Source organism: Zootoca vivipara, chromosome Z2 (genome assembly GCF_965207765.1).
Source record: "Zootoca vivipara chromosome Z2, rZooViv2.hap1.1, whole genome shotgun sequence".
Classification (NCBI taxonomy): Eukaryota; Metazoa; Chordata; class Lepidosauria; order Squamata; family Lacertidae; genus Zootoca; species Zootoca vivipara.
Genome location: NC_142585.1, coordinates 40,901,514 through 40,926,493, shown reverse-complemented (window position 1 = coordinate 40,926,493; position 24,980 = coordinate 40,901,514). Strand labels below are relative to the sequence as shown.

Below are 24,980 nucleotides of genomic sequence, written 5' to 3'. Positions count from 1 at the left end.
TCTCTACCAGCTAATCAACCCTTAGCTGTAGAGGACCCCCACCCCGAGCGCGTACACCCACTCTCTCTCCCCCCCCCACCTCCCCTTCCGGGCGCGCGCGCGCATTAAAGATACCGAAGCGCGGCTCGCGGATAGAACGTAGCGGGAGTCGGGAGTGGCGGCGGGGAGAGAAAGGAGCTCCGCGGCACACGCACGCACGCACGCACGCGCACTCCCTCCCTCCCCCCCCTCTCTGTCTCACACACTCACCCTCTACACCTACTTCACCTGGCGAGCGGGCGCATGCGCGTCCTCATTCTTCTCCGTTTATCGAGGCGCGCGAGCCTCGCGGGTGCGCGTCCCCCCCCCCGGTCTCGTTCCCCCTCCTTCAGTCTCGCCCGCCCCCTCAGCCGAGCCAGGCTGAGCTGAGGCGACAGAGGCAGCCCGCCCGCCCGCCCGCCTGCCAGACCAGCCCTGCCTTCCCCTGCCCAGCGGGGGTAGGTGGGTGCGGGGGTTACCCTTTGCCGCCGCCGCCGCCGCGAGGCCTTGGGCCCTGGGTGCGGCCGACGTGGTGGTGGTGGGGGCTCCGACGACGCGGGAGTGGTGAGGCGGCGGCGGGTGGGGAGGTCGGTCCGGCGTTGGCGGCGCCGCCGTTGGCATGAAGTAGCTGCGGCTCGGAAGGAGAAAAAAAGGTGAGCGGGGCGCACGGCAGCTGATGGCGGGGGGCGGCGGCATGATTTGGGTCTGTCAGAACTGAGAGGGACGACGAGGAGGGGGGAGCGCAGTGGCGGCGGCGGCTTGTATGAGGGACACACGGCGTGTGGGCGGGGGGAGTGGAGAGCTGACATCTTGGACGGAAGGGCTCTGCGGGGAGGGGGGCCTGGCTGTTTTTGAGCGGGGTGTGTTATTGTGTTATAACCTGTGTTAGCATCGTGAGTGAGCGACTGAGGATGAGCAGGGATTGGGGCGTGTTAAGTGTGTGGGGTGGGCGGGCCGGCCAGGATTTTTTTATTTTTTTGGCAGGGTGGGGGTTGGGCGGGAGGAGGAGGGGAGAAATCTGGTTACGTTGCTTGTGGTTGTTAAGAGAGTTGTGGGGTATATGGGTGCGGGCGGCAGAGGAGCTTGTGGGTAGAGGTAATGTCTGTCTGGGCCTGCGGGGTTTGCCCGGTTGTTGTGTGCATGGGGGAGAGCCATGGGTCTTATGGCCGTGTTGTGACGGGTGAGAGTTTGGGGGAGAGGAGCTGGGGTGGGGTGGGGGTCTGTTTTTTTGTGCGTGGAAGTAGCAGGTCATGGGAAAATCGTAGAAAAGTACAGGTTGGAGGATCAGGATTGGGTGTCTGTGTGGGTGTTTTATCAAGAATAATAATAACAAATCTACAGTATGATAAGAGTAGGCGGCGTTGAGGGGCAGTAACATGGACAGCAGGAGGCTGTTTGAGGGAATGGGTGGGCCAATGGGGGGGTTGATTATTGTGTGTGGGGGGGTGGTAGACAAATAGGAGCTACAGGGGGAGAGGCAGTAGATTGATATGTAGGAGTGGGAAGTTTGGGCCAAGGACTGGGTGTGTTGAGGGGCAGAAACTGGAGGATCAGGAGAGATGGGCTGTGAAGAGGATAAGGAAAAGGTTGGGACCAGTATCGCAGTACATGGTTGAAGGGAGTAATCGTAATGTAGGAAAGGATAGGATTTTAAACAGTAGTGTTGCTGTCTTAATCACCATTAATACTGTATCATATTGTGCTGTGTTTATTGTCCATGCTATTTATTACAAAAATGAATTGTCTGATGGGTGTCAGGTTCATGGATTTGGGTAAGGCAGTGTCTGCTGTGAAAAGAGACTGGGCTGTTAAGGATCTTTGTGTGTGTTTTTGTAGGGGGAGGTGAAAGTGACATTATGGGGTGAGAACTGGAGCAGAAGCAGGGGGAACAGAAGTTTATGGGCTACTAAGGGAGATGTGGAAATGTATTGGGGAGAGGTTGAGGCAATTGACAGGTGTGTATAGGCAGCACTGGGTTTAATACTCCTACACACATATGTAGTTACTGGGTAGAGTGGAAGAAGAACTGAAGGCAACTGAAAAAAGCTAGGGAGATATTTGGAAAAGGGAGAGGCGGGTGAGACAGCAAAAAAGGAGGATGTGACAGATGAGGAAGAAGGTGCTGAAGGGATGTCCTTTGTTGTCTTTGTTGGGGAGCAGCACTCTGGAAAAGGTAGGCTGAGGCACCTTTTGTTTGCTACCTTGGCCCTGGCATGTGCCAGAGTGTGTTGGTGAAGAAGGGTAAGGAAGATGTTGGTGGAAGGACTTCTCTCCCTTTATCCTCTTGCCTCCAGGGTGTCTGGTGCTTCTGTTCATCTCAGCTAACCGATCATCCTTCTTAGGAGTAGAATGAAGGAAAGAGATGGGGGTATGACAAGAATGGGAAACCCTAGGCCTTCTGCCTTCTGTTGCCTTCTTTCCCTGCTGTGCCTCCTTCACCTCATTTCAATTGTTAGAGAAATCATATGAGAATAGGTTTTTCCTTCCAACAATTTGCCTGGTACCTGTCTGTATTGTTAGGTTGTTAACATGCTGGAGAGGTGTTTGGAGAAAGACTATGACTACAAGTGTGATTTCTATGTTCCCTTTCATATCGTAGGGCTGAAAGAGTAGCTTTAGCATGTTCTCTCTCATATATATAAAAAATGGAGCATCAAATGAATATTAGAAGGGAAAAAGAATTCAGACTAAGATTTACTGTAATTGCAGCGCAATCCAGAGCAATAACCCCCCCCCCCCAGTGCTTCTGGGTCTACAGAATTTGTACTTGCTACTGTACATGAGCCTATTATGTGTATGAGTGCTAGACTGTGTTTCTTTTATTTTTGTTTCAGATGGCGGATGTTGATGTTTGTGCTGGTGGGGATAGCACCAGAAGAAAAATGGATGCTCTAACAGATAGCGCAGCTGAGATCGTTCCGTTGGAGCTCTATGATTCAGCTCGAGCAAAAATAGCTGCTAATCTACAATGGATCTGTGCTAAAGCCTATGGAATAGGTAAAAATCCCCATTGAGTGATTATTCTTTTATCTCTCTCCCCTTTTGCTTTCTCCCTGTCTTGCTCTCTCAGCTGTTAAATGGATTTGAAATGATCTGTGTTTTACATATCAATCATGTGCCAAACCGATTTGCCTGCTTGCCCTATTCCCATGTTTTTAGATACCAGGATATTAATAAGTGCTTGCTAGGAACCTTGTCAGTGTGCATCCCTTTTCCTCATTGAATGGTTTGTAGAAGTGCATATAACTGTGTTTTTGTTTTTGTTTCATGAAATAGTGCTCTCTCACACAGAACCTAGACCTACAAAGGCTGAGCTCTTGAAGGCCCTTAAATCCTTATTATTGTGTGATTCATTCTGGCAATCCTGTAGATCCTTGCTGCTACCTTTTTATGGAGCATAGCTGATTAGAGAATTAGAATCATGTGGCTTCTGTACCATATTGTAAATATTCCACTCATCTATTTTTTAACCAAGGCTCCTATATTCTAGAACATAGCAGTGAGGCAGCATTCATTTCTTTGCATAAAATTGTGGGAAATGAATATGAATAGATGGGATAGAAAAAAAATCTTGTTTGAAACTTTAGTTTTATTCCTACGGTCTTCTGAAGCACCATTGCCATCCAGTGTGTTGTATTAAAGTAGATTCTGCTTCGTCTACTTTGAGTTCTTGGTTTTTGTCATTTGTGCCAGGATTTTGCCTGCATATCAGTATTATACTTTTAACTGAAACAAAATGTAACATGTAGAAAATTAGATAGCCCTGTTAATCTGACTAATTTGCCAAACTCTAATATGCTTAATGGATTAACATTAGCTTGTGTTGTGTTAGTGCTAAGTAATACACTGTATTCCTGCAATCACATGGCTTTGGTTTGTTTTCAGCTTTTAGAATGGGGATGATTAGGAGCATTGAGCAAGTTTTTTGGTTCACTTCTGTTTATGAAAATATACTATAATTTCAATAAGCAGCAAAGCCAAATAATATTTTATCACAACACAAGCTGTGACTGCACTAATGGAAATATCTACAATTTCATCTTTGTGGGTTTTTGAAATAGCTTGCTTTGGTTAAAAAAAAATTGCATATAAAATATTGTAATGACTTAGTATCATGTGCAGCCACTAACTGGTCTACTTTGTGTAGAGCAAATTTGTTGCATGGCCTATGTTTGTTTAAAACCTTCATGGGAACTAGGCTTGGGCAGTCATGTGTGATGGCAAGTTCTAGACATAACCATACTTGGCTTCAATATTAATGTCAGATTCCCTTAATTGATTTCCTCACCTTTAAAAAAGTCTACTAATTCTGTAAACAGGCATAGAGGTTAGGCTAATTTTCCTGTGTTTTGCATATGAAACCAGCCATAAGCAGGTTAATAACTTTAAATTTCAGTGTTTTCCTCTAATACAAATGAGAAGCCTTCCAGTCCTTCTAGTCCTTAAATGATTTGGATTGCTTCTCAGAATACCTGGTAATACAGTATTGCCTCAAAATGATCATACCTGTCAAAAATGTCAATTGTATACAAGGCATATTAATCTGATTTCATATATGCTTCATCTCATCTAACCAATTTGTAAGGCATGGGTTCCGCTTATGCTAGACAGCACAGTGTCACAAAGGGCACCAGCACTTGGTGGAGTGAAAGAAAGGAGATGGAAATGTTTGTAATGCCATCTTCAGGTGAGGCCTTATTTCAGTTTCCTTAAGTATTTGAAGCCAGATTTATCATTTCCCTTGAAGAGCTGAACCTTCTCTTTGGTGGTGCCTTTCCTGTGGAGCACCTCAAGAGAGGCCCATTCTGCTGAAGCTTTTAGTAAATCTGACAAAACGAAAACATTTATGCTGTCTTTTGGGAGATAAAATTGACCTGTCTCTTGATAATGGTGGTGTTTCTATTTTAGTAGTTAAGTTTTATGGAGTTTTAAGTTGCTTTGATTGGTTCTCTCTTATTGTAGCTTAAACCTCTTTGCATTACTAATATTTAAATTTGTAAGGCATTTTAGAAGGACCTTTTCACTGCAATAGGTGGTATATAGCAGCCCCAACCCCCAAAATCAGTACAGTGGTACCTCAGTTTTCGAACGTAATCCATTCTGGAAGACTGTTCGAGTTCTGAAATGTTTGAAACCCGAAAGCTCAATAGCCAACAGCTAGGCCTCAGGATCTTGCACTCAGCAGAAGCCATGTGGCATGTTCAACTTCAGAGTCATGTTCAAAAACTGAAGCATTTACTTCCGGGTTTATGGCATTCGAAAACCAAAATGTTCGTTAAGGGAGAACCACTGTACTATATTGTACTCTTTGAAAGCACCTGAAACACTTTAGTTCTAAATCTCAACTAAAATGTGAGGCTTAAGTTTAGTTTAGTTTAGGCTGAATTATAGAATCATAGAATTGTAGAGTTGGAAGAGACCCCAAAGGTATCTAGTTCAACCCCTTACAATGCAGAAATCTCAACTGCATTGAGATCCAACCTCTACTTAAAAACCTCTGAAGAAGGAGAGTTCACCACCTCCTAAGGGAGTTTGTTCCACCGTCAAACAGCTCTTACAGTCAGAATATTCTTCCTGATGTTTAGTCAGAATTTTCTTCCTTGTAACTTGAAGCCCTTGATATGGGTCCTATCCTCTGGAACAGAAGAATAATTATGAAATTAATTGGTTAATTAATTAATTAGTTTAATAAGTTAATTGTTTATATTGGGACAACTTTTCTGCTTTACTTTATTGGAAGGAGAAAAATAATAATTTCATTAATAACAATTTAAACAATTTATTTAACTAAAACAATAACATTATAGCATATGTATCCATGTTTGTTAACTGATGTGGTTAAACAATTTTTCTATATATATATATATATATATATATATATATATATATATATATATATATATATATATATATATATATATTAGCACACATGAAAAACTGAAAACAAATCCTTATTTCTTGATTAATCGCCTTTGGACTATAATGTAACTTATAGAAAACTATCTTTAGAAATATTTTTCCTCCAAAAGCATTTTATTTTAAAAATCCGATTTAAATTTTTTTTAAAAAACCTTTAAAAAAACAACCATTGATTTTTATTCACTCTGAGTTTGCTCCATCTTGCATATGACAGCCCTTGAGATAGTTGAAGATGGCTATCATATCTCCTCTCAGTCTCATCTTCTCCAGGCTGAATATAGTCAATTCCCACAACCATTCCTCATAAGCCTTGGTTTCTAGACCTTTGATCATCTTGGTTGGCCACCTCTGCATACGATCCAGCTTGTCATCATACTTCTTAAATTGTTGTGCCTAGAATTGGACACAGTACTCCATGTGTGGTCTGACCAAGGCAGAATAGTGGTACTATTACTTCCCTTGATCTGGACTTCTGTTGATGTAGCCTAGAATAGCATTAATTTATTTTTGCTGCTGCATCACACTGTTGAACTATTTGATGAAGGCAGAAATGATGCTTGGCCTTTGGCTGCTTTTATGAGAACTACTTACTTGATCTGAATGATGTCATTCTGGCCAGTATTTTTTCTTAATTATGATACACTTGCAGGTTTAGGAATATTATACTTTGCTTTCTACTGTAGGAAATGTAGACTTCCTGCAGAAGGAAAGCAAAGCCTGGGAAAAGACAGAAAGTTGGAGAAGCAAACCAGGGGATCACTGACAATCCCCAGAAATTGTTGTTATTTATTAAATTTGTATACCGCCCTATACTCACAGGTGTCAGGGCGGTTCACAGGATAAAATCATAATATAAAACCACAAAATACATAATCAAAATAAAAACAAGAACAACCCAATAAACTTCCCCACCCCCAATTGCAAAAGTGAATTATGCTGTAGTGTCTCTTGTGCAGATGCAGTGAGAACAATTTCACTTGGAAATAGAGCTGTTGGATAAGGTACAAATTTTAAAATGCATTATAGAGTGAGGCTAACACCACATGTTGCAGTGTATCCCTGTTGTGTATAACCTGAGGTTGCAAAATAATAATAAATGCAAACTCTATGTTTATCCAACTTTAAGTACTTCATTTATTGCTCTGAACTGCTATGTTGCTTCCCCCTCTTGCTTACTACATTTTTGATTAACACGGTTTTTTTAAAGCCTCATGGCAAAACCCTATTAATTGCTACAATCTAAGTATCTTTTAGTGCAGTAAGTACAAGCAACTCCCAATTTATGTGGGGGTTATGTTCCAAGGGACCGTGCGTTTAAGTGAAATTGTCTATATTTGAAACACCATTGAAACATCTTGTAAACACCCCACTCTGCCACTGTCCTGTTTTGCCCCCTTTTGTGACTTTTTCACCTCAGTTCCAGTTTTGGCGCAATGCACATGTTTATGCTCGCACACATATCAGACATGCCTAAAACGGTTGCTGCCTACATGTTAACTCCCTCGATCAGTCTTTCTCAACCTTTGGTCCCCAGTATTATTGAACTACAACTCCCATCATCCACTACCACTGGCCATGCTATCCAGGAGTTGTAGTCTGACAACATCTAGGGACCCAAGGGTGAGAAAGGCTTCTCTAGATGTTAATAGACTCCAGGTCCCACTAACCGTCGTCTGCATAGCTAGTGGTCAGGTATGATGTGATTTTTTTAGTCCCTACAGCTTCTGGAAAGCCACACATTGGCTGCATCTTATTTCAGCTAGTGATAGTGCTTGCATGATATTCATCACAAGTATTTCTTTTTAAACAAGCTATGCATACAGTATTTGCTTAGAGTCTCATTGAAGAAATAGACTTAACTCACATATAAGTGTATAGGCTTGCAGTTTTTGGCTCCATTATCCTGGTTGGCTACTTCAGAAAATGAGAGTAGAAGTGTTTGTGGAAATCTGAGTTAGTGAATTCAGGTTGGGACTTTATTTAAACCATATATTCTGAGTTTCAGCTCATTGGTTTTCACACGGTCTAGTTTAAAGTGTGCATAGGGTATATGGGATGTTAGGGGAAGGGGTGTCTATGGTGGGAGACATGCCATGTTCTTTCTGGGGTAGTTTGTTCACCTTTGGTCCCCACCCTGTACTCAGCTCTCACCTGTGGCTCCTAGAAGCTGTCAGCATGTGACAATGGACACACTCCAGGAATCACTTCAACTGGCTAGCTAAACCACGTGAGAGTAGCCAATGAGTGAGTTAGGGACAGGCTCTAGTGGATTGAGCAGATGAGAGCAATAGTGGGTCCAACGGTTAACAAGGCTGTTTCTACATGTGCTGTAGAGGGAAGTGAGGAGCAGATGGGGCTCTTCAACCTGGGAAGGTAGCCCATCTAGGAGAAGGAAAACTTGGATCCTAGACCTCTGCTGTCTTGCGGGATATCTTCAAGAGAAGAAACAGTAAGAAGTTAAACCTACACAAATCTGAAGTGCAGTCCCTAAGAAGGTTGGATAGCACCTTGTATGCCTCCTTCCAGCAACTCCTGAAGCTAGGCTGGTGCCAAACGTATTGTTCTCTCTCTTTTTGGACCACATCAGTGAGGCTGAGGGCTGGGGTGCCCAGGACTTCCATAGACAATGTCCAGGCTTGTGCACCCTGGAGAGGTCACTTAGGTGCTGCTAACACAGAGGTTTGGGTGCACTCCATTGTTTCAACACAGATGAATGTGAACAACAAGACGTTTAAAGTAAGAATTAGATTTTAGGTCACATGGACTACAGTGCTTATTGGAAGGCTCTTCTAATCACAGTTGTACTCTTTGCAACACTTGTCTGTGCAATCTATTGTTTTGGATTCTTGGTAGGAGATGAGATTTTGTTTTATGAAAAAAATGGGAAATATAAAAAAGAGCTGCCCCCGGGTGGTGGCTGCTGTCTGTAGATGGTAGAGCAGGAGAATTGTTTGTTTTTAGAAACTGTGATCTATAGGTCTTTTGATCCTTACTTTATACCAGTTGGATTATCATTCTACTTATATTAAAAGGGGAAAGAGAATTTAATCCAGGATACAAATGAAGTTTCTTTGTTGTCTTTCTAAATCAGGTAGATGCAGTTTGCTTTACTTGGTTCTGCTCAAACAATGAATTGGACCTGATAACACTTCACTCTTCAAATGTTTATTAGGCTTTTAACATTGTCAGTAGCAATAAAGAATTAGCATGAAGACAAAATGTGCTTGACAGATGTCTAAAAACTGTAGAATATATAGTTCTTGGCTGAAAATTGATTGGTTTTTAAAGGCGATCTTGTGGGCTTCATCTACTGTTTTTTAGTATATTTAGTTAAGGGTCCTGTATCATGGTTTAGCAAAGCTGTCTAACTTGGGACTGATGCGAATGCATGCCATCCTATAATCCAGCATTTTACATGCATTTGATTTATTGAAGAATATTTTCTTTGTTATCAAAGTGCTTTATGTTCACAACTTTGTAATTTTACTGTGATAGTCTGAGGTAAGCCAGAATTATTCTTAGTATAAAAGGTGATAGCTAGGATTTACCTAAGATTTGCCTAAGCGGTAAGATTGGAACTGGAGACTGGTAGCTTTCAACTTATTATCAGAACCAATATACAGTATTACATTATCTCCAGTGTGCATGATAGGAGGAAGCTGCCCAGAGTTGCTGGGGAAACCCAGTCAGATGGGCAGGGTATAAATAATAAATTATTATTATTATTATTATTATTATTATTATTATTATTAAGGAGCAAACATAGATATCTGTGCTCACCTGGAACATTGACTTTCCATGTAATTGGGCAATTAGAATAAGATGCCATTATTTGGATGCAAAAAACTTGTTTGCGCTTGCCCTTAGGCTTGTTTCTGGGTGAAACATTTTCATGCTGCTTGTTTCTAATTCAAGGGAACCAGCATTTGTAATTAGCCAGGCACCAATCACATTTTGTGAGGCGGTGGAGATGTCCAGGTGCCATTGTTTGGCGCCTAACATCTCCACCTGGCTGACATGGCACCAAAAGACATGCCTCTTTCGCTGCTGCCCTGTCCTGCGAATCACCTGGTTGGTGGGGTATTCGGGTACTAGAAGATGCATGGCTTTTAGTGCTTCCATTCCAGCTCATTGGGCTTCAGTGGCTCCCCTTCCTGCTGAAACATCTGCGGTGTCAACCACTTCCTCTTCCTTTTTTTCTCACTCAGTGGAGGCCATCTGGGCCCAGTTTTGTTGGGGCCAAGGCAGCGACTCTCGAGCCCCAGAATTAGCGGACTGCTCCTGGTGGCGGCGGAGAGCATCAGCAAAGGTGACAGTGGAGGCCTCCGCCACTGTGGATTGGGGTTGCTGCCTGAAGCCCCGCCGACACTGCAAATACAGAGCTGCTTGTTCTGCTGCTCCAGCTTCCTAAACAGTTCCCACAGCTTCTGCAGTTCAGTGTAGGCCTGACTCCAAATAACCATGTGACCCTCTCATTGCACAAGGCAGCAGCAGGAGTGATACCTCTGTTGCTGCCTTCTCCTATTCTCCCTCTGTCAGGTGAAGCTTGCACCCTCCCTCTTCTTCCCCTTCTCCAATGCTACAGCGGGTGTCTGTCTTCCAAGCTGGCCTAAGGAAGGCGGGTCATCTCTACATGGCTGGGTGGGGAAGGCTACTCTCACTGCCACCCCGCGGCTCCTGTCCCAGTCAGCCAGCCGCCACAGTGTTAGGGAAAGGGAAGAATGTATTATTCTAATGCATCATTCAGTCATAATGTGATCAGCATTTTTGGACTGTGTACTGTTATTTGAATGTAACATCAAAATACTCAGCTCGAGACACTGATATGTGTTTAGTCTGCAGTCTTGTTTTGTATTTGTATTTTTGTATGGGATGCCGCTCATAGCTTGAGAAGTAAAACTGTAAAAACGGAAACTATTTTCAAGCTTAAAATAAAATAAAATCAAGTAACTTACTGAGGCTCATTTCCTTTACTAATGTGGTAAAATGAGGTAGTATCCTGACCATGTGAATAATGCATAATATGGACAATATGGACTAGATAAATTAATTGCTATACCAGGGGTGCTTCATTTGCTCAAGTGACTTTCTGTTCCACTGCTTAACATTATATTTCCAGCCACTTACCCCCCCTCAAGCCCTGTGTAGAGTTGTGCTTCATTCATTACCACATGGCTTCTCTTCAATTCTGTGTGAAACACAATTCTGTGTGAAACCTAGTACATTTGGATTGTTACATCTCTTGTATGGAGAACTGTTTTTTTTTTTAAGCTGCAATCCTAACTCCACTTATCTAGGAGAAAGCCCCGTTGAATTACTTCTGAGTAGATAAGGTTACAACTACACTGTTAGCACTTATTTAAAACATTTATGTGCCATCATTCTACCTGATAGCAAGCATTCTAGGCAACTCACAATGAAACATAGCATTATATTATTATAATAATAATAATAATAATAATAATAATAATAATAAAATTTTATTTATACCCCACCCTCCCCAGTCAAAAACCGGGCTCAGGGGGGCTAACACTAACAGAATTACAATAAAACATAAAAACAATTAATTAAAATACAGATTAAAATACAGTATTAAAATTTAAAGTGCAGCCTCATTTCAAGTAGGCCATAAATCCATGCCATGAGGGAGGAAAACACAGGGGTCAGGCTGAGTCTAACCCAAAGGCCAGGCGGAACAGCTCTGTCTTGCAGGCCCTGCGGAAAGATGACAAATCCCGCAGGGCCCTGGTCTCCTGGGCAAGAGCATTCCACCAGGTTGGGGCCAGTACTGAAAAGGCCCTGGCTCTAGTAGAGGCCAATCTAGCCATCTTATGACTCGGGATCTCCAGAATATTATTTGTGGACCTTAAGGTCCTCCGCGGGGCATACCAGGAGAGGCGGTCCCGTAGGTACGAGGGTCCCAAGTCGCATAGGGCTTTAAAGGTCAAAACCAGCACCTTAAACCTGATCCTGTACTCCACCGGGAGCCAGTGCAGCTGGTAAAGCACTGGATGAATGTGATCCCGCGGCCGGGACCCTGTAAGGAGCCCCGCCGCGGCATTCTGCACCCGCTGGAGTTTCTGGGTCAGCTTTAAGGGCAACCCTGCGTAGAGCGAGTTACAATAGTCAAGCCTGGAGGTGATCATCGCATGGATCACTGTGGCCAGATCGGGGCGAGAGAGGTAAGGGACCAACTGCTTGATGCGGCGGAGATGGAAAAATGCCACCTTTCCTTTACTAATGTGGAGATGCAGAGTAAAGTGCATAATAATTTAAAACTTGCAATTGCAACAAAAGTGTTATTACCAATCTGACAATATATTAAAATAATAGCTATTGAGCTGAGTGGTCAGGTAATACTAGGTAGTATTGTAGGTTGCTGATTTTGCACAGACACAGGAAAACTTGGGGTAATATTGATTAGGTACTTCCCATCTCTTTATTTTCCTTGTTTATAAAACAACTGAATAGATTTGAAAACTTTACAAATCTTTGTTAATGCTGAAAACTACTTTTGAAATATATTGGTAGGAGTAAAAAAATATATAACTTGAAATAAAGTTTTAGTACCGTAACTAGAATTCGTAAAACTCAAAACTGCAACTTCCTTGGGATTTTGGAATAGTATGGATATTGTCATGCATTGTTGTTGTAGTACTTTCATGAGAATTGGGTGAAACTAAGAAGCTAATAGTTTTATGTATATAGCAGTTTCTGAAAACAAATGTAACTCACTGGTGCTTTTGCATTGTAATTATTCCTGGGAAGCTTATAGCAACTAAACACTAATAAAAATAATCTGAGAAGGATGAAAAAATGTATAAAAGGTCCTCAAGCAGCAGCTTCCTATTCTTGAATGAGCCCTGCATTGGTAGACTTGAAGGTGGTGAGTCTCTCATAAAGAAATTTTGTTCAGAAATTTTCAGCAATACAGCTTGTGGATTATGTCAGCAGCATAAGAAAATCCTGCTGGATCAGGCCAATGGCCCATTTTGTTCAGCATCCTGCTCTCACAGTGACTGAACAGATGCCTGAGGGAAACCAGCAAGCAGGATTTGAGCAGAAGAACACTTTCCCTCCTTGTGGTTTCCATAACTGGTATCAATCTTGTTAGATCTGACTCTAACATTTCAATCAGCAGTAGTCATTCCCTCAATGATTTTCAGAGTGAACCTCCATCTAGAAGCACTTGTAGTCTTTGCCTGCATTTTCTCCTACTTTGGACTTTATGGAAGCATATAGTAATTATTTCCTGTTCCACTACAGCTCTCTAGGGCATAATCCGTCCGTTTGGTAATGGTGCATCATTTCCCTTCAGGGTAATGATAATATAAATTATGTCTGTACAGTATATGTAAAATATGGTATCCTGGGGAAAACCCTAGGATATTCAGCTGGGCTTGTGACCCTCAAGGGGTCATTGGGTGTGCATGCATGTACCTTCAGAAGGTCATGAGTGCTGGGATTCTTGGAATGTCAATGACTATTGAAAAACATGAAGCATTTTCTGGAATGTGTGCTCTGAAACGGCAAATAGTAGCTCTAGAAGAAGTAATAACAGAAAGCTGCTGAATTCCAATCAAAGCCCAGATCAGTCAGATCGGCTTTATCATTTTCTGGGCCAATGGAATGATAAACTTGATGCAATAAAGTGCTGTGCTCAGTGGGTGAAAGCATAATTGGACTAAAGGTATCCTTGGCAAGAGGAAGATGAGCACTTCTCCTGAAATCACTGCCTTGTTCTGAAGTTCGAGCTTTTACAGCCTGATAATGTGGACAGGACACTTGGTAGGGGTTAGGTTTACCACATGTCATTTGACTCTTTGTTTATCATGGTTTGTAATAGCTAATTAAGAGGGATTGACTGGATGCTCATTGTGAGAGGGAACAATGCCTACCATTATGAAAGAGGTAGTGCTGTGGTCCCTCCTTACCTGGACCCTAAGGTGGGTTAAAAAAGGGGAAAAAAGATTCACAACTATTTTATTAGCTCATTCTCCATAAAAGTTTTTGTCACTCTGTTCCAAAGAGAATCAAGGACAATAGCTACACCTATTTTATCATACATAGATCTGCTGATTGATGAAGCAGAGCTCCTCCTCCTCTGCAAAAGAAAAGGCCCCCAAGAAGTTTCAGTCCTAGCCTAGGAAAGGGCAAGATCTTTGAAGCTGCATCATCGTCATCAGAAAGCGTGGTGGTCTCTGCTGGCAAAAGGAGTGGGGTGTGAAAAGCCACACACAGGCCCACTGGTGCCTTTGGTTTGGGCATCCTCTGCCTTAATAAGCACAATCAGGTCTTGGCTGATGAGGAAGACAAAGCGCAAGCTAGCAATCTCCACCATCAAGTTACTTCTGAGTTTCCATTTGCTGCCACAAAACACAGGGTGTCCATCCACATAAATGGGTCTCTGGTCTTCATTTGCCAGGAAAAAGTCACCATTGTTTTTCAGCTTGATGATGCCTTGTTGTTGTTTAGTCGTGTCCGACTCTTTGTGACCCCATGGACCAGAGCACGCCAGGCACTCCTGTCTTGCACTGCCTCCCGCGGTTTGGTCAGACTCATGTTCGTAGCTTTGAGAACACTGTCCAACCATCTCGTCCTCTGTCGTCCCCTTCTCCTTGTGCCCTCCATCTTTCCCAACATCAGGGTCTTTTCCAGGGAGTCTTCTCTTCTCATGAGGTGACCAAAGCATTGGAGTCTCAGCTTCACAATCTGTCCTTCCAGTGAGCACTCAGGGCTGATTTTAGAATGGATAGGTTTGATCTTCTTGCAGTCCATGAGATTCTCAAGAGTCTCCTCCAGCACCATAATTCAAAAGGATCAATTCTTCGGCGATCAGCCTTCTTTATGGTCCAGCTCTTGCTTCTAAACATCACTACTGGATGACGCCTTGCTTGCGGGATATTTTCCAGGCTGGCCCCTGCAGTGCTAGATCCACATCAATCTGATTGTCTTTGGTGGCTCTGCCAAGTGTGATCTCCCAGGAGTGCCTAAGACAACGCACCATCCTTTCACGCAACACAGTCAATGTCTGGTTATCAAAATCAGGGGAACTCATTCCTGTTATACTGTCCACCAGCACCTGCCACTTACGCAGCTCTTGCTCCAGCTGCTGGATTTCATGCTTCTTGTCTCCAATCTGCCTCTGTCAGCTCATGCTCCAACACCTCATCTCAGATATCATTTAGTTTTCTGTCATCTATTATGTATTTGGCATCAGAAAGTTGAGCACCTGGTCTCCTTTGGGCAGTGGCTGCACTGTTCCCAAGATATATAGCTTCATGAGTTGCCAGTGTGTCGGTAGGACCTTGGCAGTGCAGGAGGGGCAGGGTGGATAAAAATCAATGATTTTTTAAAAAAAATCAAAAAAATCGGATTTTTTTTGATTTAAATCGGATTTTTTTGATTTAAATCGATTTTTTTGCTTTAAATTGGATTTTTTTAAATAAAATGCTTTTTGAGGAAAGCATATTACCATCCAAAGGTTATTCCATCATGAAATAAAGATTAGTTTTTTTAATTATGTAGTATAAGGTTGTATATGTTTAATTTTGGGGGTAAATAAATTCCATTAATCCATTCACCTCTTCCAGAGGTTTTTGTAAGATTATTGGGCAGTTTCTCTGCCTACAAGATATTATCACAGGTGCTTGGTTTACTTTTGCAGTTCTCAAAACTGAATTTGACTCAACAGAGATCACATGCCTCTTCTTCACAGCAAAAATGTTATAACATGAACAGAGTTGAGAAAAAGACCTTAATCCTATTGTTCTACAAACCTATGAATACAGAAACAACCCCTTCAGTGCTAAGTTTCAAGAAGTTCAGTGAATAGAATAGAAACAATATTTTTCTGATTGTTTGGACAGTATTTAAGTTTTTCATGTGTAGGCTGGGCTGACAGTCTAAGTTTCTTAAAATATATATATTTTGTTTTTGTTTAGCCAAATTAGTTAACAAACATGGATGTTTGTTTAAGCAAAAAACATTTGCTGAAATGTTATTGTTTCAGTTGAATAAATCTATTTAAATTGTTATTATTAAGGTAATGATTATTTTTCTCCTTCCTAAGTACAACAGTAAAGTTGTCCAAATATGAATGATTAACCTATTAAACTGGGGATAAAAAACTAATATGAAAAGTTGTTATTCTAAAAATCTTCATCTACCTGCATAATAAAGTTATACCAGCAAGAATTAGTCTTTATGATTTAAATCAACTATGATTTAAATCAAGCCTTACTGACTAGTGATTTAAATCGTGATTTAAATCGTGATTTAAATCAGTTTGGTTTAAATCAAATCCACCCTGAGGAGGGGTAGAAAACCTCTGGGTATCCATGGTGGGTTGGCTCCACTTCTTTGCTGAAGAGCACTTTACTCTGCATAGAGACTATGGCTTCTGGATGCAGCTGCTGTCAAGACAGCTTTGAAATCACAGGGTCATAGAGCAGAGCATACCACCTCTTCTGGATCTCCTACAGATTAAAACAGTTGTTGAACCCCCAAGTGCAAAGAGGTCAAGTCATGGTCTGAAACACAATGTTGATCAACAGCAAAACATCAGTGGGTTTCTAGCGGCCCAAATCCTTGGTGACCTTCAAAGGCTACTTGCACCTCATCATCTGCTTGGTGATGCTGGGGTTTGGAGCTGGGCTTGGAGTGACTTTTGCAAATTTGGACACCTTCTTCTTGTGACTGGAAGAAGGCTCATTGCCAGAGTAGTGCCCTGGCTCCACCCCACTGGAGTTCTTGGCCTGGCAAGGCTGCTGTCTACAAGTTCATCATCAATCTTCATCATGGCAGCCAACACCTGTGAGGAGCTCATTTTTTGTCCTGCCAGAGACTCATCTTCAGAGTGACTTGTGCCTGACACCATCAGTCTGGAATCCTGCATGTCATTCCCGAGTGTTATAGGAATGACTGCTGGATTCTACTGCCTCTCTCTGACCTCCAGCTCGGAGACGTGAACTTGAGGTGTTTTGAGAAGTACTGCCCAGTTGTGAATATCCCTTTTGAGGGTCAAGGTAATTGAGATGGTGGTGGCTGGTTAATTGCAGATGTTCATGGATGAAATGGATTATCTGAAACAATTTCAGTCTGGGCTTGGTTATGGCATCAACAAAGCCTTGGTCGTGCTGATTGAATTACCTTTACCAGCAGAGAGCGGGGGAGTGCTAGAATAAGAGCTGCAGATAGTGCAGAACATGGCTACAATGTTGCTGAGTAGTGTAGCTTAGTGGAATCGTATAGCACCAATCCTTAGAATGCTGTGCTAGTTGCTGTAACTGTTTTGTGTTGCTTTTACTGTACTGTACATGTTTTTTATGTACACTGCTTTGATATTTTGCAAGAGCGTAGTATATAAAAACTCTTCCTGAGGCCACGAATGATCAGATTCTATTGGTCTGATATAGTGAGGCAGAAACATATAGCATAGTGATAGTCTAATAAACATGCAAAAAACGCAAATGGTGTGTTGCTCTTGTTGGCTTGAAGATTAGTGTATGATGGAAATAAAACATTTTGAAGACATTGTAAAGTGGTTGAGGTCTGCTAGTTCACATCAAGCCTTTACTTAGAAATAAGTTCTGCTGAGTTCAATGGGACCTGCTTCCAGTTAAGTGTGTTTAGAGAGCTTCCTGCTGCGTATTTATTATTTGGACTGGTGCTCCTCATGGATGCAGATTTCTTCTAAATTCCCCATCAAAATACCAGTGCACATACTCCCCACACCTCCATTAATCCAGATTTACCCTTTCCAGGGGAAATCCAGTAAATGGAAAAACTCTTGTTGTCAATGTCCTGATTACAATGTCTTAGCAACTCAGTTGCAAATTAAGCCCCTGTCTGGAAGCACTCTCTGTTACATCAAATTAAAAAGGTTGTGTGCATGCCAAAGGTATTGATAAACTATTGCAAACTTTTAGTGAGTATCTCTGGTGTCATTAGCAGTATGCTAATTTAAACGGTATTAGTGTTTTAAATGTACATTTTAGATATCAAGTTATCATAGTGCAGTAAAGTTTATTATTTGAATTTGTCAAACTGTAAAGCATTTAAACTGTTAAAATAATAATATCAATATACTGTTGGCTACGGTTTCAGGGTTAGGTTGCTTCTAGATACACAAATACGGTAGTCCAGGCACACAAAGTGCTGCCCAGCACTGCTGCCATGTTGTGTGCTTGTTTGGGTTGCCCTTTCTCTTTTTCTAACCTCTTTCAGAAAACCATTGTGGTCTCACAAGGTACCTTAGCAAATGCACCTATTCTTTCTTGATGAGGTGTTTTGTGGTTATGAGGTTCAAGATGACCAGAAATAATCTGATGTATGTTCTGCTAACCATTATAGATTATAATTTATATAGTGCTGGCTACACACATAGTGCTTTACATAGAACAGTTGCAACAAGGCATTGCCTCAGTGGACTTACAATCTGAAATCGACACAAGGAAAGCAGAGGAAGGGGAGAAATGAAGGCAATAATTTGTGATTACTTCAATTTCATGTACTTTTGCTTGGTTACAAAAAGAACTTCCTGGAAAAAGAAAAGAGTTTTGTGGAGGAAGTTAAAGAAATGGGGGAGGTGGTCACATTGAGGTATTGGATGACTGAGGGTAGGAGAGCAGGTTCACCCAAGGTCACAGAAAGGGATGTGTTGGGAAAGAAATATTTTTTGCAGCTACTAAAGTAAGTTGCTCATCTATGTTCTCTAATATTCTTAAATGCCAGAAAGTAGTTTGTTTCTGACTGTGTGTGTCTGTTTTGCTTCTGTTCTCAATGAGCTTTTGTATTGCTTATAATGAATCCCCTTGTTAGACCTCATTCTTCTTTTCTTTCAGATAACATCCCAGATGAACTGAAGGACCCATTTTATATAGATCAGTACGAGGAAGAACATATCAAGCCACCTGTCATCAAGCTGTTGCTGTCCAGCGAGCTCTACTGCCGTGTCTGCAGCCTCATTCTGAAAGGGGATCAGGTGGCTGCTCTGCAGGGACACCAGCCGGTCATCCAGGCTCTGTCTCGGAAAGGGATTTACGTCATGGAGAGTGATGATACACCTGTGTCTGAATTGGATCTCAGCTGTGCGCCAATCAAAATGGTTAGCTTAAGAAAAGAGAGCTTAACTTTTCTTTGCTGTAGTACCCAATCTGTCCTTCAGAGTTTTTCACTTTAGCTTCCTCAATTGTAGCCTGTTTTAATTAGCCAGACACGCGCGCGCACACACACACACACACACAAACACAGAGTATACACACACACACATACACACACACACACACCCTGCTTTCTTCGAAGATATTTGAATGAAACATGTTCTTATTTGTTCCTTAGAGTCCTCACATGGCAATGATTGATGCCCTCATGATGGCCTACACTGTGGAAATGATCAGCATAGAGAAGGTGGTAGCAAGTGTCAAATGTTTTTCTACATTTAGTGCCTCAAAGGAATTGCCCTATGATCTGGAGGATGCAATGATATTCTGGATTAATAAGGTAAAAAACAATGGTGTAAAACAGCATCTTTAGATGTGAGTAGATTTGAACTCTATTGAAAACATTTCCTGTAGGGAAATGGTATTCAGTAGTCATTGCACTATTAATAAAAGTTAACCCCCGTCAAACAAGGAGTAATCATCATAAACATACATGTATTTTATATTAAAGAGTCTAAATTAATAAAACAGTGCTTTTTTTCATTTGACCATAATGACATAAGAGCAGCCCTACTGGATAAGACCAAAGGCATCCCTAGTTAGTCCAGCTTCCTGTTTCCCACAATGGCCAACCAGAGGTCTCCAAGAAACCTACAAGGAGGGCATGAAGACAATAGTCTTCTCCCACTGTTGTTCCCTTACAACTGATTTACAGGATATCTTGGTGGTAGCACATAGTCACCATGACTAGTAGTCCATGACAGACAAATTTATGGAGGAAAAGGCTTCTCTTGTTTGAAAGCTTTCTAAATTGGTAACTGCCGTCACATCTTGTGGCAGAAAATTCAGCAGTTTAGGTATGTACTGAGTGAAGTATTTCCTTCTGTTGTTCTTGACTTTCCCATGTTCTAATATTATGAGAGAGGGGGAAAGCACCTCTACACACTCATATCCACTCAATCTTTATTGTTTAGTATAGTGAAAAGGATCTGCTTGCTACCAAACATGATTTTGGGGAACTTTAATAAAATTATCCAATGTGGGAAGCTTTATTTATGAGGACTCCAATAAAAGCTACTCATTGTTCAGACACAGGTTAGCTCACACAGCCACTGTGCCAACCCAGTGTGAAAACCCACTTCTCAAAATTAATTTTAAAACTAAATAAAAAAATTCCTTCCAGTAGCACCTAAAGAGACCAACTATGTTTGTTATTGGTATGAGCTTTTGTATGCATGCACACTTCTTCAGATATTCTTCAGTAATTTTAAAACTGTTACTTTTGAAAGTGATTATATATGAAACCAGAGATCAGCCTTAATTTTTAAAATAGGTTGGAAGTCATACATGTGAAGTAAATCAATTGGGGGTGTTTATTTACGTCTAAACATAGCTTTTGTGTAGAGGACTTTTTTCACACTAAAGGTGCCTCGCTTCAGCTGGATTGTGCCCATTTTGCACTGATAGTGTAGAAATCAAGATGTGGAGTATGTGTGCATTGAGGTTGAGAACTTTAAAAGAATATTAACCTTATCCTTCATGATAGCCATATACTACTACCTCCATTGTCAGGCAGTATGCTTCTGCATGCCAGTTGCTGGGAATTGCTGTTGTGCCCAGTAGGCATCTCCTTGGCCCCTGTGAGAACAGAATGCTTGAATAGATGGACCTTTGATCTAAACTAGTGCAGGGTTATTAAATTCTTAGACTGTTGGCTGTGAGTCATTTGCAGTGCCATGTCTTTGGAGATTAGTTGGTTGGGAGAGGGGAGAGTAGAAAAAATAGGAAGACATTGGAAAATGAAACAAGCACGGTGTGGGAGAGAAATGACTGGACAAATCCCTGAAGCTGGATTTCCTGACACCTGCCTTAACTTGGGTGTCTGTAATATGTAGTGGAAAGCAGAAATGTTTTCTACTGTTTTTTAGCACCTAGAGCCTTAAGATAATGCGAGGAAAAACTGAGTGCAGTACCACTTTGATCATCAGCATGTGAAATACTTTATGGCTGGCTTCTGTTGCCCCTCTGGTTTGAGTTCAGAAGCATAGAAGACGGATAAGGCAAATGGCAGTTGAACTGAAGCAGTACAAATATTTTTTGGGAAACATATGTAATTGTCATTATCTTGCCCCCTATTTTTAGGTGAACCTGAAAATGAGAGAGATAACAGAAAAAGAAGTCAAACTAAAACAGCATTTATTGGAAAGCCCAGGTCACCAAAAGGTAAAGGACACTTTAGATGAATCATGGATTTTACTTGGCAGCTGAGTTTGCTGCCAAGTAAGCCATTGTAGGATGGCTTACCAAGTAAGCGGTTGAGGGATCACAATGCTGTCTTGCACTTCATTTACATAGAATTCCGTACTGTGTGTAATGCTTCTGGTTTCCTTTCCCTGCATTCTTTGTGATAACTGCAGGTCAATGTGTGCATTGAGCTTCCAAATGCTTGTGCTTTTCCCATGTGTGCCCAGATGTTCCTTGATTTCAAAGTCAATGAGGAAGCCTGTGCATTTGGAGGTTGCTCTGGTATTTTGGATTAGAGTAGTTGTCTGTACCCTGCATTTTACTCATCTCTTAAAATGTCAATGCAATATTTTCATAATATTTATAATGTAATATATTACTTTCAGCATTTATTGTGAAGTTATTCAGGATCATATTTGCTGTACACATTGATTTGAAGAAATTCAGGAACCCTTTCAAGTACTAATAAAGCATGTGCTAAATTTTCAAAAGAATTATCAGTGTTACATGTGCAACTCTTCCCCTCTTTTCTCCCTTTAATTATTTCAATGCACTAAAATTGTTAATAAATGCTACACTTTCATTACTGGGGAATGGAAGTTTTCCCTCAAATATAAATGACTGCAAAGTTGGTCTGATTAGTTGTGAATGTTTTGGCCAAACTGCACTGAGCTAAGTAGCACTAAATACTGCTGTAATGATGTTAACTGGTGCGGAGCAAAAAACTCTTTCAGTATCCTTTATTGCAGAAGGAAGCATTTAAATAACTGCCTATGAGACTTCTTAATTCGATGCTAGCATTTCCTTCTGAGGATACTGTTGGCTCAAGTATTTGCCTTTCAAGAACCTACCATGATATGAAAGTGTCTGTGGATTGGGTGCATTTAAGTATTGCTTATAACTTGCTCTGCTGATGTTCCTCTCCTGTTCCCACATTCCCTTCCCTGCTTCCTGAGCAGTCTCCTTCCAAATGGTATTGGAAATTAGTACCTGTAAGTGAATTAATTCTATGTGACAGTTGTCATCTGCAAAACCATGGCTTTTAGTAATTCTTTTATTGGTGTTCGCTTCCATTTAAAATGCTGCTTTCACAACTTACAATATACTCTCTGCTTAAGGATTTTTTTATATTAAAAAAATGTAGATTCCATTACATGAGTCCACATACTGTATGTACAGCATACTCATCACTATACAGCATTTAAGAATTTTGGGGATTCAAAATCTTAATTTGGAGAAGCAAGGAAATCAGTCAAACATTAGGAACAATCTATTGATTGTGTGTTACTGTTCTCCTGTTCAGAAAACTCCTTTTATGCAGTGCTAAGGTGAAGCTGGTCAGTTTAAAGTAATCTGATGCTTGTATGTCTTAGAAAATGGGTTGTGAGCAGTGCTTTTTTGTTTAGGGGTACTCTCATTTTCCTATTCATATTGAAATACTGCCCCTCAATGAGACCAAACTTAGATTCACAAAATGCTTAGGGGTATGAGTACCCCTGCGTCCCCCCAGAAAAAAGCACTGGTTGTGAGGATTGACTTCCACATTTGAGCTTTAGGCAGGGTGCTGTTAAAATGTTTCCTATACAATGCAAATTTTATTTCTTGTGCCCATGCACATCATAGCCACTTGATTCCGTTACTATTAGTATTTTGCCTTAAAGGTACAGATGCTTAGTACTTTAACAAAAACAAAAATATTCAGTATTTTGTGTTCTGCATTCCTATGGATATGATGGATTCTTATTTTGGTTCTAGAGGCATGTAACTTGATTCATTTGTTGTTCTGATGATGTAATTAATCAGCTAAGGGAAGGCTCTGGATTTGCGCCTGCAGTTGGCTTTAAATGCTCAGGAGAGTCTGGTTGTGGGCAGTGTTGGTGATGGAATATTAAGCTACGGTACATCAAGTATTGCTTTGCCCTTTTCTGACAGTGATCATTGAAATAGTAATTAAGAAAAAATAGCTGTTAAATGGGTCTTACATTCTGAAAATTCTTTTTGTGAACCACATTGAGGGTTTTTTGTTTTAAGCTGTGTAATTTTTTAATGAAATAAATGAATAAGTATTGCTGCAGTCCTAAAACCATATGGATATTATTGATTTTATGCTAACCAGTTCAAAGCTGGTAGCCAAATGCCCTTGATCATATTCAAGTTGCACTGGCATGCTCTTGCAATACTAGCATAACATTCCTCGCTGTCATCATTGTGCCAGAGCTCCTGGTGCATGGACAGCAGATGCCATCCTAAGCATTTATTGGATACCACAAAAAGTCTTTAAGTGATAGCAAATGTCTCTAGCTTGTAATAGTTTCTAAAATTATGTAGAATTAGCTTCCAGAATGAAGGCAATGCTAGATATCTCTCAAAACCAAGGCTTTCAATTTAGTAACTTTTAGTTTGCTTTGAAGTCATTCTTCTTCTGGTGTTGCTTAGGCAGTGGGGAGATAAAGGTGGGAAGTATGCTTTAAACTAACCAGATCACCTTACTATGTAAAGTAATCTGCTTGATTTGAATAATCATATTCACTACTTAATGGGTGTCAACTTGCTTGAATTTATTATATGATTCTGATTACCATCTTGTATCTTGCTATTTTTTGCGTAAGCCTGATCTGATGCATGCCCTATCACACTGCATGCTGGAACCAGTGGAATATGCTCGTGTGGTACAGTATGATTCATATTGCATTACATATTTATGGAGAGCTTCAGGCTGTGGGAAAAGTAACTTGCATCTTGTATTTATAAATCTCTTTTAATTCAACACATCTTATATGGCCCTTGCTCATTTAGTATGATATACCTTTCTTTTGCATCTTTTTTGTATAATATTGATATTTGACAAAGCTTTGATTATCCTGCTGGAAAAACTTTAAATTAAACTGAATTGAATAATTCAAAACTGAATTTGTTGCATTGCTTTTTCCCTGTCTTTGGAATTTGTAACCAAGTAATACTTGTTTGCAGAAATAATTTCTCAGCCTATGCTTTCCTCAAATATATACACGTTTCATACATAGATATGGCCTTAAGTAGCTAACTAGCAATAATGTGTATTGTGTAATATAGTTTAGATAAAAATAATGAAATATTTTTACTATCCTGTAGTGGTATAGAACTGATAGGTATTTAGTAAAATACTATTGATTGTGTGATTTATTAGCTTAATACAGTCTCCATGCAATCTATTGAATATTAGGATTATAGCACAATAAATGAAAATGCTTTCTGTTAGACTGGTAACAACTTCAGTTGCATCTGTTTTAAGCTATATTATGCTGTAGCCTTAGGCTTTAGTTAATATATTGAAATCCTTCCTACTGAAGTGGGAACTTACTGAGGTGCTGCTTTGCTTATTAAACTTGCAAGTAATTTTACTCGCTAGCAGAGTACTCTTGATACACTGTCAAAGACTATTGTGTGCTAAAGCAATTATTGATTTGGAGCACAGAAGAACCAAAGAACAGATGATATCTGTTTATGCCAACAACTCATTACATAAAATTAGTGCATGCTGGTAGTGGAAGGGAGACTGACAAGAAGAGCCTTGTAATACAAGTACCAATTGTTTTTCAGGTTGCCTGTTGGATTTATTTGTAATTCAGCTTACAAAACTTTGGGTCTACCAGACTT

The 24,980-nt window shown here is 40.8% G+C and overlaps 1 protein-coding gene and 1 pseudogene across 7 annotated transcripts in view; one reads left to right on the top strand and one right to left on the bottom strand.

The window, feature by feature from the left end:
- Nucleotides 1-131: 131 nt before the first annotated feature.
- CAMSAP1 (calmodulin regulated spectrin associated protein 1) overlaps nucleotides 132-24,980 on the top strand; it is a 41,445-nt gene continuing 16,596 nt past the window's right edge. For 2 of the 7 annotated variants that reach the window (XM_088664960.1, XM_088664958.1), the window contains exons 1-5: nucleotides 132-671; nucleotides 2,853-3,015; nucleotides 18,783-19,045; nucleotides 19,279-19,440; nucleotides 21,243-21,323. In XM_088664960.1, coding sequence (XP_088521086.1) covers nucleotides 2,853-3,015; nucleotides 18,783-19,045; nucleotides 19,279-19,440; nucleotides 21,243-21,323 — 669 coding nt within the window. In that variant the 5' untranslated portion in view covers nucleotides 132-671. Of the gene's footprint in view, nucleotides 672-1,047; nucleotides 1,114-2,170; nucleotides 2,192-2,852; nucleotides 3,016-18,782; nucleotides 19,046-19,278; nucleotides 19,441-21,242; nucleotides 21,324-24,980 lie in introns of those variants that run through there. The other 5 variants (XM_088664961.1, XM_088664959.1, XM_060270418.2 and 2 more) reach the window with 3 other exon arrangements.
- On the bottom strand, nucleotides 14,120-16,907 carry LOC148686642 (microspherule protein 1-like; annotated as a pseudogene).